This window comes from Crocodylus siamensis, chromosome 7, assembly GCF_052110815.1.
Source record: "Crocodylus siamensis isolate JL-2025a chromosome 7, ASM5211081v1, whole genome shotgun sequence".
Taxonomy (NCBI): domain Eukaryota; kingdom Metazoa; phylum Chordata; order Crocodylia; family Crocodylidae; genus Crocodylus; species Crocodylus siamensis.
Window position 1 is genome coordinate 71332078 of NC_143401.1, and position 17141 is coordinate 71349218.

A 17141-nucleotide genomic window follows, 5' to 3' on the forward strand; every position below is an offset into this window, starting at 1 on the left:
TAAAAAATAAATCAATTATAAGATATATCTCAAATAACCATCATGCATTACAGTGATGCCTGACTGCCACGCTGCCCTTGGAGCAAGAGTCATCTGTGCTTACTTTATTTAATCAATTATTGCAGAAAGTATTGAGAAATGTAATCTCATTTCTTCCGGTTCCTTCAAAACCATTTAAAACATTCAGACACTCTCAACTACAGGTAGTTCATTTTCCTTCAAGAGTGTCAAGAATGTTCACAAAGGTATTTTTGGTCATTTAACTGTTCAGGTGTTAACATAGTGCTCAAGTCTACACCAGCCACCCACTGCACAGTTGTTACTGCACAGTCATTTAGTACTTGCATAACCAAGCACTAAATGACTGCGCAGTAACTGGCATTACTGCACAGTAGCATCTTGGCATGGTTTCGTAGTGGCGCTTACTGCACAATAGTGTTGCGTCACAATTCATAACAGTAACAAGCTACTGTAGAGTAAGCCTCTCAGGTAGATGTGACCACTTATTCAGAATGATAGGGGCTTTTTTTCTGTTTCTTCAACAATGAATTATTCTTTCCATTAGTAGCATTCATATTTATTTAAATACTTATCTACATTTTGTAAAAATAAATATTTATTTAAATGCTGACATACTTCATTTTGCAAAATGTCCGGAGTCTCTATTAAGATAGAAAACATTACATGCAGCTAGTTGCTGAGGACTAATTAGGTAATTTCTTTCAGTGAAAGAATTCACACAGTAATTCAGGGAGCACCAAGTCTATAGTAAAGTTTTATATTCTTTTTTTCTACAGAGAATGAAGTAAAAAAAGATGTTAAAAGTTCAAAGGAGCCAAAGCCAAAAGCAAATCAGAAAAAGAGCGTAAAAATAGTAAGCAGAACTAATTCTTAGCTTTTAACATAAAAGAGTGCTAATGTCTATAAGGAGATGTAATTTTAACGATATCTCATCTCATAAATGTAGAGTTACAGTTTTACACCTTTTTTTCTTGAGGATTTTCTAAAGATGTGTTGGTGAAGAAGGGCAACAGAATAATTCGTTTTCCTTGTTTAGCTGTGTCACACTCCTTTTTAGCACTGCAAATGTCTGAGGAAATTGCACTGCTAGAAATCATGGTGAGAGGGGGGAATATACAGGTGCCCCAGCCTGCAACCACCTCCTCGCCTTTTCAGGCAAACTGGAGCTGGGCTCTGGCCTTGGTGAAATACGAGTCCAGAGGAGAGCCACGTGTATGATCAGAGGGCAAGAGAACAGGCCTTATGAGGAGAGGCTGAGAGCCATGGGGCTCTTCAGCCTGAAAAAGTGCAGGCTCAGGGGTGACTTAGTGGCTGCCTATAAGTATATAAGGGGCATATATCAGGATCTGGGGGAACGTTTGTTCACCAGAGCACTCCAAGGGATGACAGGGTCAAATGGTCACAAACTTCTCCAAGACCAAACTTCTCCAAGTCCATTTTAGGCTGGACATAAGGAAAACCTTCTTTACTGTCTGAGCCCCCAGGGCTGGAATAGACTGCCTCCAGAGGTGGTGCGAGCATCTACTCTGGACTTTTAAGAAACATTTAGATGCTTATCTTGCTGGGATTGTTTGACCTCAGCTGACTTCCTGCCCCTTGGGCAGGGGGCTGGACTCAATGATCTTCTGAGGTCCCTAGTATCAATGAAATCTATGAAATTTCTTCCTTGGGGAAGTGCTTTCCTGTGATCCCAATCTGGAGACGGTGCTAGGGGCAGGAGCAACTCAACTTTTCTCATACCAGGAGGTATCTAGCAGCAGGAAAATGCCTCCCATGCCTTCCACAGATGGGAGTTACCCTGGTCTTGGGAAGGCATAGGGGGCACCCCAGTCTCTGGAAAGTGAAGCAAGCAGCAGCTAATTGATCCTTCCCAAGTCCCAGGATGAATCAGGCAGTGGGGATATGCCACATAGAGGTGTTCATTTTGGTGCAAGAAACTCTTGCTCAGACAAAAATCTTCAGCTGCATCCAGACAAGCAGGGGCATGCACTTGCAGCAGCAGAAATTGCCTCAGTAGACAACCCTGCATGTGCACTTCTTTGCAGGATAAATTGTCTTGCAACAGGCAAACTGCCCTTGCCCAACTCTTCAGCCAGGGAGAGCTGGAGGCTGAGGCTAGCACCTGTGCTGGTGCCAGCAGTCTTACCAGGTGGGCTGGTGGCATGCTGGAACAGCAGGGGCATAGGTCAGGCATCACCAGGGCCTGGCCAGCAGCCAGAGCTTTGCTCTGGACAGCCCAACTTCCATATGTGCCAACACATGCTTGTTTTGCATGCTTTACACCGCTTATGTTTCTGGGGGTGTGGGGGTGTTGCTACCGGGAAATCCCGGTATCAAATTTTGCCACTGCCCTGCATATTTGTAGCACAGTGCATGTTTCAGTGTTTGCTGCTTGTGGTTTGCGGCACTATAAACCACATGCCCCTGCTTATCTGGACACGACCTTTCTGGGCAAAAACTGAAGATCGAGAAACCATATGAATGCCTGTATACTCTCAGCATTTCTCCTGTTAGAAGCTAGGGCCTGTTCACACCCATTGTCAGTGTTAAATGGAATAAATATCGGATTTTGTGATAAGAATCCAAATCCTTCATCTTTTCTCAGTAATTCCTAAGTTGCTTTTTCCTTATTCTGTTTATCAGTGATGGTACACAACAGGAAATCACTTCAAATATACTTGAGATACTTCTCATCAACAAAATAATTGTTGCCTATGCTTTTGATTTTAGTTGGTGCTGGCATATAGATCTGATTTTTCACCTATGCTTCTAGCATTCAGTAAACCTTTTGAGTATCTGATTTTGTTGGACCCAGTTATGTGTTATTGAAATACCTTATAAAAAAGTAATCTTTATTATTATTTAATTGTAGGTGCCAATTAATCGTGTTTTACCTCCTAATTGCATGCCTGTGGATATGAATAATTTTAAATGTATCCTTTAAAAGTTACTGTTATCTAAGATATATCAGTTAAGATTACAGATTTCATTGTTTGCATCTTCTTAACTGTGTATCAGATATTGTGGATCCATATAATGAAACAAAAGAAACAGGTAATGTTTAAAGTACTTGTCTCCCAAACTGAAGTTGTAACATTAAAGTTGTTGACTACACAGCTCTGTCTGATACATGTACTCACTTAATCATTAGTGAGTTTTGATGATTTCTTCTGAGTTTTTTAAAAATTTTTATAAAAATTAAAACCTGCTTCAGATTCAGTTACTTGCTAAATTAGGTTGCATTCTTCCATCAAATTAGAAATCAGATATTAAATTTGTATCTCAAATAAATTATTTACTTAATCTTTCTCACTAGGTTTTCCCCCTAAAATACACAGCTTATTAGCAAGAACTTGTTATAGCATTTTTAATTAAGATGTCAAGCTATTACTTAAGCACTATTCTGAGGGCAATAAATGGATTAAGCATGTAATAGTGCTGAGTATACTGCTAAGGCTGCAGAAGGTCTATGTCCTTCATAAGCTCGGAACAAACTCTAATGAGAGCCGTGGGTTAGGAGAAAGGTAAAGGAATCCAGTCACCCTTATGTAGTATTCAAGAGTTGCTGCTAGCTCCAGGGAGCTGCTGTATATTTGGGGTGAACTGTAACTCCACAAACTGGCCTCAGCTCCTAACTCCTCTGTTGTCTTGCATTTCACCTGCACAGAGCCTGATCACTCTGACTCTATGCTGGTCTTTTGGATGAACAAGCCAAGAGAAAATATTGGACACTTCTTGAATGCTTATCTAGGATTCTTGCATTATGTATTACTGAGATTTATTTCTTCCTAAATACCTGACTGGTGCAGTTCTTACATTGCAGAAGCAATAACTCCTTCTAAAAAAATAAGGGAAATCCTACAAAAATACCAGGAGCAATTTACATCTCATTGGGAAGGTGTTATTGGAAGCATTCATGTTCCAAGGTTAGTAATTACTCTTCTATGTTGCTCTCCATTTTACCTTTTTTTTCAATTGCAGTACTTCCCAAAGGCCCCAATTAAAATTAGGGCCCCATTGTGCAGATACGTGATGGTCGCCCCAAATGTATCTTTAGCTACGTAGACAAAAGTTTTCAAAAAGAATCCAGGAAACAAACCTGGAAGAAACTTAGCCAGACTAGTAACGCCAAGACTGCAGGATACGTGGATATTCTCATGAGTATTGATACTGCCTATTGGAATGTTAGAACAGCCTATTGGAACAGTATTTTTTGATTGTAATAAATGGAGTCTTAGAAAATAGTAATGTAAATACTGGAAAATTTAAAGACCAGAAATTTTGCTGCTAGTCAATAAATAGATAAATAGAGTCAGAAATTAGTACTCTAGCGAAGTAGTAGGTGAGTAGACTGTTTTGTTACTCAGTTCATTCTTCTCTGGACCTTACAACTCCTCCTGTCCTCAGACAGTTAAAAAACATTTTTTAATATATAAAATGTTTGCAAACTGTTGCTTCTGTATGGACATTATGATATTGCAATATGGGAACACAGGGTTCTGAAATAAATCAATGAAGATTTATCTCACAATGTACAATTTTGAGGAGATCTGATAGTAAAAGTATAATAATTTTTACAGTTAATTAGATTCATTCCATGTATAAATGTTTCAGTGTTACCCAAAGAAATTAAAATGCAGCAGCTCAGTACTGCCATTATCAGTGCATTATTTACTATGAGATGTTAGACTGAGTCTATATAAACTTCTACTGCAAATTCTGCTTCATAACGTTTTCTCCGTCTTTTTGGTTTATATATATTCTTCCAAACAATTGCTTACACTGAAAACATTTGCATAGATGTCTTTGAAAAATATTTTGTGAAATATTAACATAGTCTAAACAACTTCTTGCCTTTGCTTGCAGTCAAGCTGAATGGGAGCAGCTACTGAGTAAAAGCAGTGCATTTCTGTTCTATGGGATGGAGAGATTTTTATCTCATATTTTACTTGACAGATTGGTTGCTGTGAATATCCCAGGTGAGGAAAGCAAACTGAAAAGGAATAGTTGGTATACTCTTTTCTCACTAATAATCATAAAATTATATTTATTCCATACCAAATAATTATTAATATTACTGTTCTGCAGTAAAGGGCACATTTCAACACACAGCTGAAGGGCCATGCTCTTCATTTAAGCTATTCTCTGTTTAATACTGTCAAGCCCTGCCGCTGGCACAGGTGTGATCACATTTGCAATCCAGGAGCTTGGATTGTGGTAGAATGGGAACTACAATTTCTAAGCACCAGTCATAAACCTGTGTTCTGTTTGAAAAGGGGGATACTGGAAGGCAGAAAAGGGTCCCTCTTTCCCCCTCCTCACTTTCCAAACTAGCTTTGCGTTCAAGTAAAATAAGCGCTTCAGGCAGCAGGTGACCAAATCAGAGACTCATGAAGATTCCACTCCCCACAAAAATGCCTGAGAGGAAATCCCAGCTGACAGTAAGCAAGTTGCTCATCATCTAGGGATATAATCCTTGATATCTCAGGTTTTCCTGGCCCAACTGTCTTCAACCCTTACTATCAAAACCAGCATAGCTGTCTCTTGCTTTTTATCAGAACCAACAATAGTTAAGAAGATTGTGCTTTCTTAGCAGAAGGAAATTTCTGTACCAGAAGCTTCCAGAGAAATCTGCATGGGAAATCCAAAAAAAGAGCATCTGTGTAGGAGCACTCACAATGACTAATCTGCTTTTCGGAACATAGTCACAGTAACACATGAGTTGCTAGCTATGTGCAGGCAACCTTTCAGTTAATGCTCTGTCCAAAGAACTTTTTGTGGAGTTGCTGAGTGGGAATAAGCTCTTTCCAATGTGGAATTAGTTGTCTACTTCAAACTACATCAAAATATCCTTTTACAGGCAGGCAAATATAGAAGTGCCTCCTGCCCTACTCTTGCACACTTGCTATGGAGGAACTCTTTCAAACTGGAGAGTGTACTTGCCAGACAAGTTTCCAGAATCCCTGAGTACACATGCTTTTAGTTTACTTAGGCCATTCTGTAGATTATATGCCTGAACCAAAGGAATATACCTACAAACCTGCCCAAGTGGGATGAGATCAACAGTCAAAGTCCAACAACCAGCAGCAGATGTTTAAAAAGGGGCAAAAAGCGATGTAGTGGCTACTTTTGGTGCCAACAATGGAAATCTCCTATGTACTGTTAGAGGTTGCCTTATTATGAAGGCATCAATGTTCATCTTCTTTTGAAAAGAGTAAAGTTGAAGTAGAAATATCATCGTGTTCAAAACAACAGAATCTTAGGGCCTCATATTGCAAAATGTTAAAATTTAGTACCAGGTGGCAAGCTAGGCGTGTTGGAAACCTATCATAGATGTCCTTAGGAACACTGGGGGAAAATGTACAAAATATGTCAACTAAGTTCTGTTCCTCTGCAGATTCATTTGGTAGGAAATTGTTAATGGGTTGGGTCTGATTATGGCATGGGTTCTCAAGGCCTGACACCATGCCTCGCTGTGGTATCACAAGTGTACAGATAGAGTGGTATAATACTCCACTCTGCCTAAAATGTTCTTTTGCCCAGTTGAGTTCATTCTGAAGGTTGCTTGGGGCATGATACTGCATTGTGCTGTGTACACAGGTACATCATTCTTAAATGTATAGGGATGGAATGTCCATTCCTGGCTCCTGTTGATCTCTAATAATAATTAAAACTCTGCTTAATCTTCATACTCTACTTCTGTGATTTGCTGCTCGTTATTTCCCAGTAGTGATAAATGAGAATAATGCTGTGACTGTGCAACAGAATGAAAAATTTCTTACCTGCTAATTTTCTTTTCTTCTGTTAGCATCATCTCTGCTCATTCAACCCACCCTGATAGTCTGATAAATGACCAGAATACAAATTGAAGCTTTTTCCTAAAGGGAGACTTAGACATCTAATTGTCTCAAGGTTAATTGATTCATTATATCAAGTTATTACCTTAATACTAATAATTAATTTCTGGAGCGTTTCTACAGCTTTGGAAAAATTCTCCTGGTGGCCTGAGCTGAAGGGTGGGGTTTTAGTACTAGAACATTCAGAAGCCATACTGGCCTGCCTCCAGGTTCTGTAGATGGGGGTATTAACTCATTCACGATAAATGAAGAGAGAAGTTGCTAACAGAAAATTGTCAGATTAATTTTTCATTGCTCTTAGAATGGTTTTAGGTCATGTCCATAATACAGACACTTTACTAGTATATTACAGATATAATAAATCAGCAAAATATTCTCAGTGTATACCTAGCAAGCTAGCAAAACTATCTACACCCCTAGGCATCCTAGGTGTATAGTCTAAATTAAAGTTTTCAGCAGCAGATCCCATGGTACTTAAGGTTGTGGTTTTTTATTGAACATACCTTCCTCTGTTGTCTGGAAGCGGATTTTTCTCTTCTGAAATTTGGTTTCCTCCCATTGCATCCAAATATCTTAGGCAGACATAAAATGTGGCAACTTTTCAAAGGTAGCCTCTAATATTTGAGCCTAAATTTAAATCAGAGAGCGCACTACAGTAACATAGCAATCACGTGAGTCTACACGTAATCACCAGCTACGTCTACATCACCGTAGCAGCCCACTCCCCACTTATAGTGCATTACTATGGCAACATAGCAGTGAAACCTAACCATTCACCACGCTTATGGCACAGTAACCACCCATACTGTACCGTGCTTTACTACTTCCAAAAGGAAGTCCTAAAGTATGGCACTGTAGCAATGTCACCATATGGCAACATGTAGACATGCCCAGAGTGATTTACTCTGTGTAAGGAGTGGACACATGACCAGCTGTCCCAAGATAGCTGCCACTGATAGGAGCAGTTAAAGTGCCTGAACACTTGGTGAGGAGAGCTGGTTGCTACTCCATTATAAAATAGATACAGGGGTGGACATGGAATCAGTGTAATGCTGTAACTCACAGTGGCTACTTCTCAAGTGATGACTTCATGCTAGAGTGGAATGATATGGTCCCAGTTTAAGGCGGTACATTGTGTGTCCATTCCACTTTTATCCCAGAGTACAGTCAGTTTACTGCAGAGTGTGACCATGTTGAAAGTTTGACCATAGCTGTCTAACAACCCGATTTCTTTTAAAAATATTTAGGCATCTATAAACACAAATAGGTGCCTATTTGCCTCCTTAAATTCTTGAGTACCTTTACAAATTTGACCCCAAGTCCTAAAATCTTTTTCTTAGCAGAGCTGCCAGAATTAATCGCCTGTAAAAAGTTCACTATTCAATCACCTAATAGGATTGAATATAATTTAAAGGGAAGGTGTATTCACAAGTTGTTCTGCTTTCAGTTCACCTGCACAAATTTTCACAGTCCCAGTTTGACAGCCCGTAATGTTTTCCTGCAGGCTATAGACTGAACCAGATTCAAAGCCAGTTTTTCATTGAGGTCAATACATTTATTTGCTCATAAGCCTTCACTGAACTGTGTCTTCACTAAACATATCAATATAATTCACTGTCATTAAAGACTAATTTTATTTTCTATGAATGGAGATTTCATATTTACCAGTCTGCCTACAGTTTTCCATATTTAATAGTTTTTGAGAGGGTTGGAATAGTCATTTACAAAGGACAGATTTTTTTTTTAGAATTACAGTAGGTTTTTGTGTTTTTCTCAAATATTCAAGAATACAGTGCAGGAATTAAAAAACTTGCTAATGAATTAGTCAGTTCTGTATTTTTTAATATGGTTTCACTGGCACCATAAATTAATAGCAAACATTTGGAAAAATCATATTTGATTTATAAGGCACTGGGATAATCTCCCAGAATAGTACATATATTATTTAAAATCGTACTTAAATTTAAATCAACAGATAGACAGCTGATATTCTGCTGTAAATGTCAGACATGTCATTGCTTGCAAAATATTATGGAATCTGTTTGGATAAAATTCAAATAGCAGACTTGGGTTGAAGCTTGTCCTACAATGATTAGAGCTCAGTCATACAGGTAATTCCACAGAGCTTAGTTCTTCCTGTCTTGAATAAAGTTGTAGTACTGAGACCTGTCAATTATTTTTCCTCTTAATTGAATGAATATTGTGCTAAGGACCCCTGGGATCTAATAGTATTAGGCACTATAAAAACACTGAACAAAAAGAGATGTAATAATAGAAGTGTTTGCTGAAATATGCATGGTCAGCTATCAGATGACAAGGATAGTTAGTAGCAAAGCCAAGGGGTTAAACCAGGGGTATCAAGTATACAGTTTGCAGAGCTTCTCTGTCTCACCCACTGGGTTATGTGCGGGCCCAGGAGTTTGTGGGAAAGGCCAGTGGTGAGTAAGACGTGATGTAGAAACGGGGGGCCCCAGCTGACATGGCCATTGCAGCAGGAGGTGAGCAAGTCTTGCCCTGCCACCTTTGCCACAGCATCTACCTGTCTCTCAGCCGCTTTTCCCCCTCCTGCTGCTCTGGGTGCTTATGTCATGGCTGAAGCTGCTACCAGTGCCTTGGCCCAAATACATCCCATAAGTAGCCCCCTGTTCTGGATCTGGCCAGAGCATAAGGTAAAATTGACATTCCTGGGATAGATAACTAAATTATAGTAGGGAAAAAACAGAAACTGGCCATGGACAGACATGCTGTGTGAAGTGCTCTAAGTGCCTTTGAAACACTACAAACAGCAAGGGTGCAGACATTCATGTTCAGTGAAGCACTTAAAAATAACTCTCAGAAAAGGAACATCTTTGAAGTGGTTACTTTAGAAGCTTTTCCTGACATGGTCACTCCCTCTAGTGGAGTGTGATAGGAGGATGCATGATCCTGGGCATCCCACAGTGCTCTGCTTCCCCTTCTTCACCCCCACCTAGGGGGGTAGTGGGGAGCCAGTAAGCTCTCTCATGTGCATTCAGCTGTTCTTGAGAAACTGGAACAAAGAGGCATGCCTGTTCACCATCACCCTTGCTGGTGAACACTGCTGCTACATTTTCTTGCAGCCATTTTGAAGTTCTGGGCAGGGGGACATTTGCGCAGACCTGAAGATGCTTTGACTTTGAAGAGCTCCAAATGGGAGCGTGATTTGGACCACCTCAAATGGATTTCTGCCCATACTGTCTGGGTTCATTTGGTTATACCTTGTTACTATGTAAGTGCTGCTGAAATGACAGATTTTTATTTCCCCAGAGTGCCAGTTGATGATACTTTTAGATCTGATGCGGTCAACTCAGAGTTCTCAACGACTGATGAAGACTGATATACACAAAAGGTCAAATATATTTTGTTTTAGTAATATCTCTATTAAGCCACATTCTGCTTTTTATTTAAAAGTAAATTTAAAGTTCTGTATGCCAAATTTTACCTACTTCTGCAGAAAGAACTCCTATTGAAGTCTGAAGTTAGGATTTGGGCATTTTTCTCCTGTGTTGTATTTTATCAGGGCCATGTTACTAAAGATAAATAGAAGAGTATAGCAAGGATCTGTAGAAACAAAATTACGGAAGTCAGTGTACAAATTTATATACAACAACCGAAATTATTAGAAGTCTAGAAAAGGTGACTCGCAAGGTTGGGAGAACCAGGACTGTTTAATCTGGAGAAAAGAATCCCGAGGGGGGAATATGGTAAGTTTTCAAGTACAAAAAGAGTTGTTACAAGGAGGATGATAATCCTCTGTTCTCCATGTCCACCAAGGACAGGACAAGAAGTAATAGACTGATACTGGAGCAAAAGAGATTTAGTATTTATATCACTTACATTTTTCTAATTATGGTAGTGTTTAAGTACTCTAGGTTAAATAAATATTAGATAAATATTTTTTCTAAAGAGTTTTAGACTAGGATGTAACTGCCTTGATCAAGTAAGGAGTTGGACTTAGATGACCTCCTGAGTTCCCTTTCAGCCCTATTTTTCTATGATTCTGTGAACAGTGAGGGGGTGACAAGCCAAAACTCAAAAGAAAAAAGGGCAAAGAGAACAGAAACCTTTCACTATGTGACCTGAACCAGGATGCTGTGAAGTCAGGATTTTTAAGTCATTCCAGTTAAATCAATGCAGCATTTTTATAATAGACAAGACCTCCACATTCCTTTTAAAGCTTCATACACTTAATAGTTTGATTCTCAGCCAAGTGATTGTCTTTTACTGGAATAATATTTTTGAAGATGCTAATTAACTTTCTTGCACATGTTTACTATTGCTGACCAAGGGTGTTTAACCTTGAAGACCGCTCTGTCTCCCTGGTGTCACATAATTTCCAATATGAATTATTGACAGAGCAAGGCCTTTATCTTTGCTTCTAATGCCAGGGCCAGATTAACTGGGTAATGGGCCTTAGGCAAACAAACTGTGGGCCCCTAGTTAATATATATATAAAGTGACACCAGGGAGACAGAGCAGTCACATATATATATGACACCAGGGAGACAGAGCGATCTTCAAGGTTAATCACCCTTGGTCAGCAATAGTAAACATGTGCAAGAAAGTTAATTTACATATGTGTGTGTGTGTGCGCGCGCGCATATATATATGTATATGTATATATATATGTGTGTATAAATCCACATATGTAGATGAGCAGGCCTGGGGAAGAGTTGGATTGAGTCAGGTAATGCCCCTGAGCTCAGGCAGCCCTCGGCCTGCTAGCCACCTGCCTGGACAGCACTGCCACTGCAAAGGGAAGGACCGGGGGCCCCCACAGCTCAGGGCTGTAGGCATGTGCCTAGTTTACATATGCATTAATCTGGCCCTGCTAATGCCTTTCAAATAATTTTGTAAAATGATATCAAATCCTCTGTCTAATAATTGTTTATTAATATAATTACAATGGTTAATAATAAAACTAACAATTTAGATACAATTTACAACTACAACATTTAGTTGAATAATTCCAGCACACTGGGTGGTCCCACTTGTGTTAAAAAAATAAATAATTAAATTCACTTTGTTATAACTCTTTAAAACAGTTGCACCCCATAACTCCTTTAATCCTTCCTGGCAACACAGCAAAACACGCTCTGAACAGCTGCTGCAGGCAATAGGCTGCCTTTTGTTTCCTTCTGGAAATACACTTCCTGCAAACATTAGTGATTAGCAGGGATCCTGGTTTTACATTTCCCATGGAAAAACGGAGGCGACCACAGATTTCCCATTTTTATCAGAGAAAACACAGATTTTCTCTTTTACAAGAGAAACCCACAGATTTCCCCCTTGTGCAAAGAGCTCTGCAGGCTGGCAGAGTTCCAGCCTACAAGAGCTGTTTGCAAAAGGGGCGGGGAAACCCTCAATTCTGCCAGGAAGGGAAAGGAGCAGGGAAGGGCAGGGCCTGACACACTTACCAAAGGCTGCTTCAGGCTCACTCTTCTTGCTTGGGGGTTGCAGGGCAGGGCTGTGGGTAAAGCTGGTTAGGGGCTGAGGGAGCCTGCAGCAGGCAGCAGCAGGGGGGGAAGCTGGCTCATGTTCCTGCTGTAGCAGCCACTGCCTTCCATTGTGGGCAGGGGGCTACAGACCTGGGTCCCTGGCCCCACAGCCCTGGCAGCTGGGGGCCCCCCTCCAGCAGGGCTGGAGGGCAGGTGATGTGGGTGGGGGGCAAGGGGCACAAACATGGCCTGGGGGCTGTGTGGGGGGAGTGAGGGACACCAGCAGGGCTGTGGGGGCATTTAACCACAGATTTTGGGATTTTTATCAGAGAATTTGCAATTTTTTTATCAGAGAATTTTTTTTTTTTTATCACGGACAACCAGGATCCCTGGTGATTAGGTGTCCCCTTATACACCCATGCTGGTTTGTATTCTCTCAGCCCACTCCCTCTCCAGGCTGTCTTCCCCCTGCCAGTACATCCACCCACAGGCTGGGGTTTCTCTCTGCAGGTCTCTGACACTGTAGCTTCTCCCAGCTCTAGCAAACCTACCAGCTTTGCTTACCAGCCCTCTCCAGGGCTGGAGTTAGCTCCTCCCCAGCTTCTCTTCTTCTTTTCCCTCCCTCAACTTTTTTACAGCTCAGTAGAGGCCAATCAGAGCCCCTCATTTGCAATGTAGGTTCTGGACACAATTCAAACACGCCAGTAAACAGCATGCAATGTGCACTGCATATTCTTCTGTTTGGTAAAGCTTATGCACCCTTTGCAAAGTTGCCTCCCTTTTCTTGCAGAGCTCTTAAGCACAGCTCACCCGCTCAGCTTGCAGCCAGGCGAGCTTTGCAACTGCTACGCACTAATTTTTACTAATAACTGGGAGACTATATTCACCCTAAATATTTCAGAATTGGTAGATAAAGATATGTAACATCAGTTATCCAGATCTACTACCTCTGGTCTCTTCTTGGAAAATATTTCCAGCTTTTCAAGTGAGTGTCCTACCAGTAGGAAATAAGTAGAAAAATGGATTCCTAAAATAATGGCTTGACTAACTCAAAGTGTACACCCAGTTTGCAAACCAATAGAGAGACTGAAGCTCTGAATATTTAAAGCCAGTAATCAAGCATGAGTAGAATAGTTTCCTGGTGCCTTTATTTCCCTTCAAGTGGGTTGTTACCTAAATTAAGACACAAAACAATTCCTTAGTGTATTTCTTCCAACTCTGTGCATTTGCAGTTTCACACTAATAGATCATTGTTTTTACCGGCCTCTTCCTGTCAGCCTGGATTACTGAAATGGGTAATTTATGTCACAACTATAACAGCTCCCAGGAAGTTTAGAATAACATTTAATTAACCATAATTTCATATTCCACAAGAAAAATAGATAGCATCCTCTGAACAGATTATAGAAAACCTGTGTCCTTAATACTGAGTTTACCATAAAATTCAGAGACTAACAAAAAGGCAGGTTCCATTTGTAAATTACTACAATCCTAGCACTGTAACATTTTATTTTTTAAAAATGCATTCTTCTCTAAAGGTTCAGTTTTGGCAATTTCATTTAATCTAATTGAGGAACTTTGTTTCTTTTCCTATACCTATGAGCCTTGAGACCTTTGCTTCAGTTGCTTTTAACTCTAAACATAAAAAGGGCAAACATCTCTGCTTTCTCTTGTGCCTGAGCAATAGCACCAAAGAACTCAACCCAGTCCTAAAGCCTGCTCTGCAGTCTCTTATCCAGATCAAGTGGGTTCTTTTGTTTCTTTTACTTTGCTTTAGTATGCTGCCTAAAAATGTAACATATCAGTGCAGATGCTAGGTGAGTTCATGGCTGCCACAGATGCAATGGAACTTACTATATGTTTGTATTAATCATATGAACAACATACATTAATCATATCAAATATTATAAAGCACTTCACATACATCATGAATGGAAAAAAGCAGTTTAGCATCTTGCTGAACATTTTTGCTTATGGTAAAAGTTGAATAAGGCAGTTACACAAAACATATCATCATACTCATCATTTTTGTGCATTTTGTTTCCTGCTTCTGTTCTTGTACTGTTGACTTTTTTTAGCTCTCGACAGAAGTCTTTAGAGAGACCAACAGAGACAGCAATCCTTCTGAGCCTTGCTGGTGTGCGTTCCATCATGGCTAACCAGTGGTACACTACCTTGGAAGGGAATGCAGAAAACCTGGAAACTTTATCTGAGAGTAGGTATTTGTGGCAGATCTTTTCTATATCATTTGCATGTAAGATTCTTTGATGCTTTATTTAAAATACAATCTTTCTTATGATTGTCTCTACAAGTGGGATAGCTGGGAGAGAAGCTTCAAGAATCTGCAGGCTAGTGGGGAGGGGTTGGACATTATGAACCATGTACATCAGGGGTGGGCAATTTGAGTAGAGGGCCTTTTACTGAGTTTTGGCAAGCTATCAAGGACCACATGACAGGCAGCCGGGGCAGATAAATATTAATTTTTTAAAAAATTGTAGGGGCCCTGCGGGCCGAATAGAATGGTCTGGCAGGCTGCATTTTGCCCACCTCTGATATATATCCTTGCTTTGCAAACCATGCAAAAAACCCCTACCTGACTCCCACAGAGTGTTAAGATGCTGCCAGAGAGCAGTGACAGTTTGACAAAATGTTCTGTGTTCCCTTCAAAGAGAACATTCACCTTTATTTTCTTGCTTTAAGACTAGTAATGTCTTGAGTTATAAGAGCCACCAGGCAACCTATAATATAGTGCAGGCACAGAAACAAAATTATCTGAAAGTAACTAGTAGCACCAAAGAAATAAGGCTAACTCCTAGAGCAGTAGGCTTTGATTTACTGAAGATTAAAAGCTGAAAAGAAAATATGATTTATAATTTCCCGCTTTTCAAAACTCTTGCTTAAAAAAAACCTCATAGAAATGTTTTCCTTTTAGATTTGTTACGAATTGGAAAATCAACTGGGCAGACAATTCGGATTCTTCAGAAGAATAAGAGTAGAGAGAAGATGCCATCAATTAATGGTGAGGAATGGAAAGCTTTATATAATATACAGAAACAGAAGAAGTTCCATACTGGGTCAAACCATTGGTCCATCTAGCATGGTATCCTTGTCACCTGCGGTGCCAACCTCCTCACCAAGCCCCTGCTGAAAAACTTGCAGCTGGTGGTGCCAGAGCTGGAGGTGCCCTGGGTATGCTGAAGGATGGTCTTAGCCAGCTTCCCTATACTGGGGACCTCCTGGACTATGCCAAGCAGGAGTGGGCAGATCCTGCTGTGCTGACACACAGAGCTGCCCACACTGCATACACCCTGCTGCGTTCGCCCTGCTGCATATTCCAGGAGGTCAAGGCCACCAGCTCTATATGCTCATGGTTCACACCCTCCCCGCTCCTGTCCTCATGGCCCAACCAGACACTAAGTGGCAAGACATGCTCGGAGAGGAAGGGGGTGCCCAGTGGACAAGCCTGTATTCTACTTTGATCCTGCAAGCCCCCAGGGACTTCAGCTGGTGGCTGTTTCACAGAGCCATTGCCATGGGTGTGTATCAGTGTGCTTCACAGACAGCCCTGACACCTGTCCCTTCTGTGAACAAAGGGAGACCCTGGTACACACCAGGCTGAAAACCCTTTACTGCCTCCTTCAGAGCCTCTTGCATCCATGACCCCATCAAGTCCCGGGACCTCTTCATTAACCTCCTCCTGGCCCAAGCCAATCTAGGCATCTGTCTGACCAGGAAGGAGGCTCTAGTAGGGAGGATCCCTGAGGACTGTGGGACTACTTACCTGTCCCTGGTCCAATCCTGTCTCCAAGCAGAGTTTCACTAAGCAGTGCCCACCTTGGATTTGTTCAAGGTCCAATGGGCACTGTCCAGTGTGTTCCGCTCAGTGTATCCCTGTCCCCCCTCTACACACACACACACACACACACACACACACACACACACACACACACACACACACACACACACACACACACACACACACACACACACACACACACACACACACACACACACACACACACACACACTCTCCCCCTCATTATATACCTATGACCTCACTCCCATCCTTGTTATTTTTTTATTTGTCCCAAGGAATCAGTTGTTGCTTACCCTATGGCTACTCACTGAAGGGGGGCTTGTAGTGTTTCGTAATAGGCATTGGCCCACAGTCCCTTAAGCAACAAAAAGACCTGTCTTTGCAAATGTCAGAAGTGTTTGCTAAAGGAAGAGCATTGAACTGGATACATCTAAAGTGATCTGTCCCCTGTTTACTACCCTCCCTGGCATTCACCATTATTGGTTCAGAGGTGCCAGAGATAACATATCCAGCTGGTCTGTGCAACTAGCTTTTTATATTAACAGAATAAGATTCTGCTAGTTTAATTACTATACCATTTATGTCTGTTATAATATAAGAGCAATGGAGAAGGATTGGCTTCAAGTGGCTGAAGTATTTATCTGGATCTTAAATCAGCACATCTGCTTCAGCTAATTTATTATTCCCATGCAGAGATTGTTAACCTAAAGCTAGGACTGGAAATAGATATACATTAAACAAAGAATGAACTCTAAATAAAATACTGTGTTTCTTATAAGTGTAAATATTTTAAAGACATGGAATTCAGTGTTAAGTTTCCACTGATTACCTTGTTCCCTCATTTGAACCTGCCAAATAGCCATCTCATAGAGATAAATCTATGTAATTACATCAGTTTTAGAAACTTTTAACAATTAATGCACACCCACAGGTAATGGGGGGAACAGATCAGAGGTAAGAGAACAGTTGGAAAAATCAGCACTTGCAGGC

General features: G+C 40.7%; 1 protein-coding gene across 1 annotated transcript in view; it reads left to right on the forward strand.

The window, feature by feature from the left end:
• CFAP46 (cilia and flagella associated protein 46) overlaps positions 1 to 17141 on the forward strand; it is a 159419-nt gene that overhangs the window by 136014 nt on the left and 6264 nt on the right. The window contains exons 52-59 of the mRNA XM_090058073.1: positions 798 to 874; positions 2894 to 2954; positions 3040 to 3075; positions 3845 to 3947; positions 4888 to 5000; positions 10164 to 10245; positions 14413 to 14549; positions 15267 to 15353. Of these exons, the coding sequence (XP_089914199.1) occupies positions 798 to 874; positions 2894 to 2954; positions 3040 to 3075; positions 3845 to 3947; positions 4888 to 5000; positions 10164 to 10245; positions 14413 to 14549; positions 15267 to 15353 (696 nt within the window). The remainder of the gene's footprint in view (positions 1 to 797; positions 875 to 2893; positions 2955 to 3039; positions 3076 to 3844; positions 3948 to 4887; positions 5001 to 10163; positions 10246 to 14412; positions 14550 to 15266; positions 15354 to 17141) is intronic.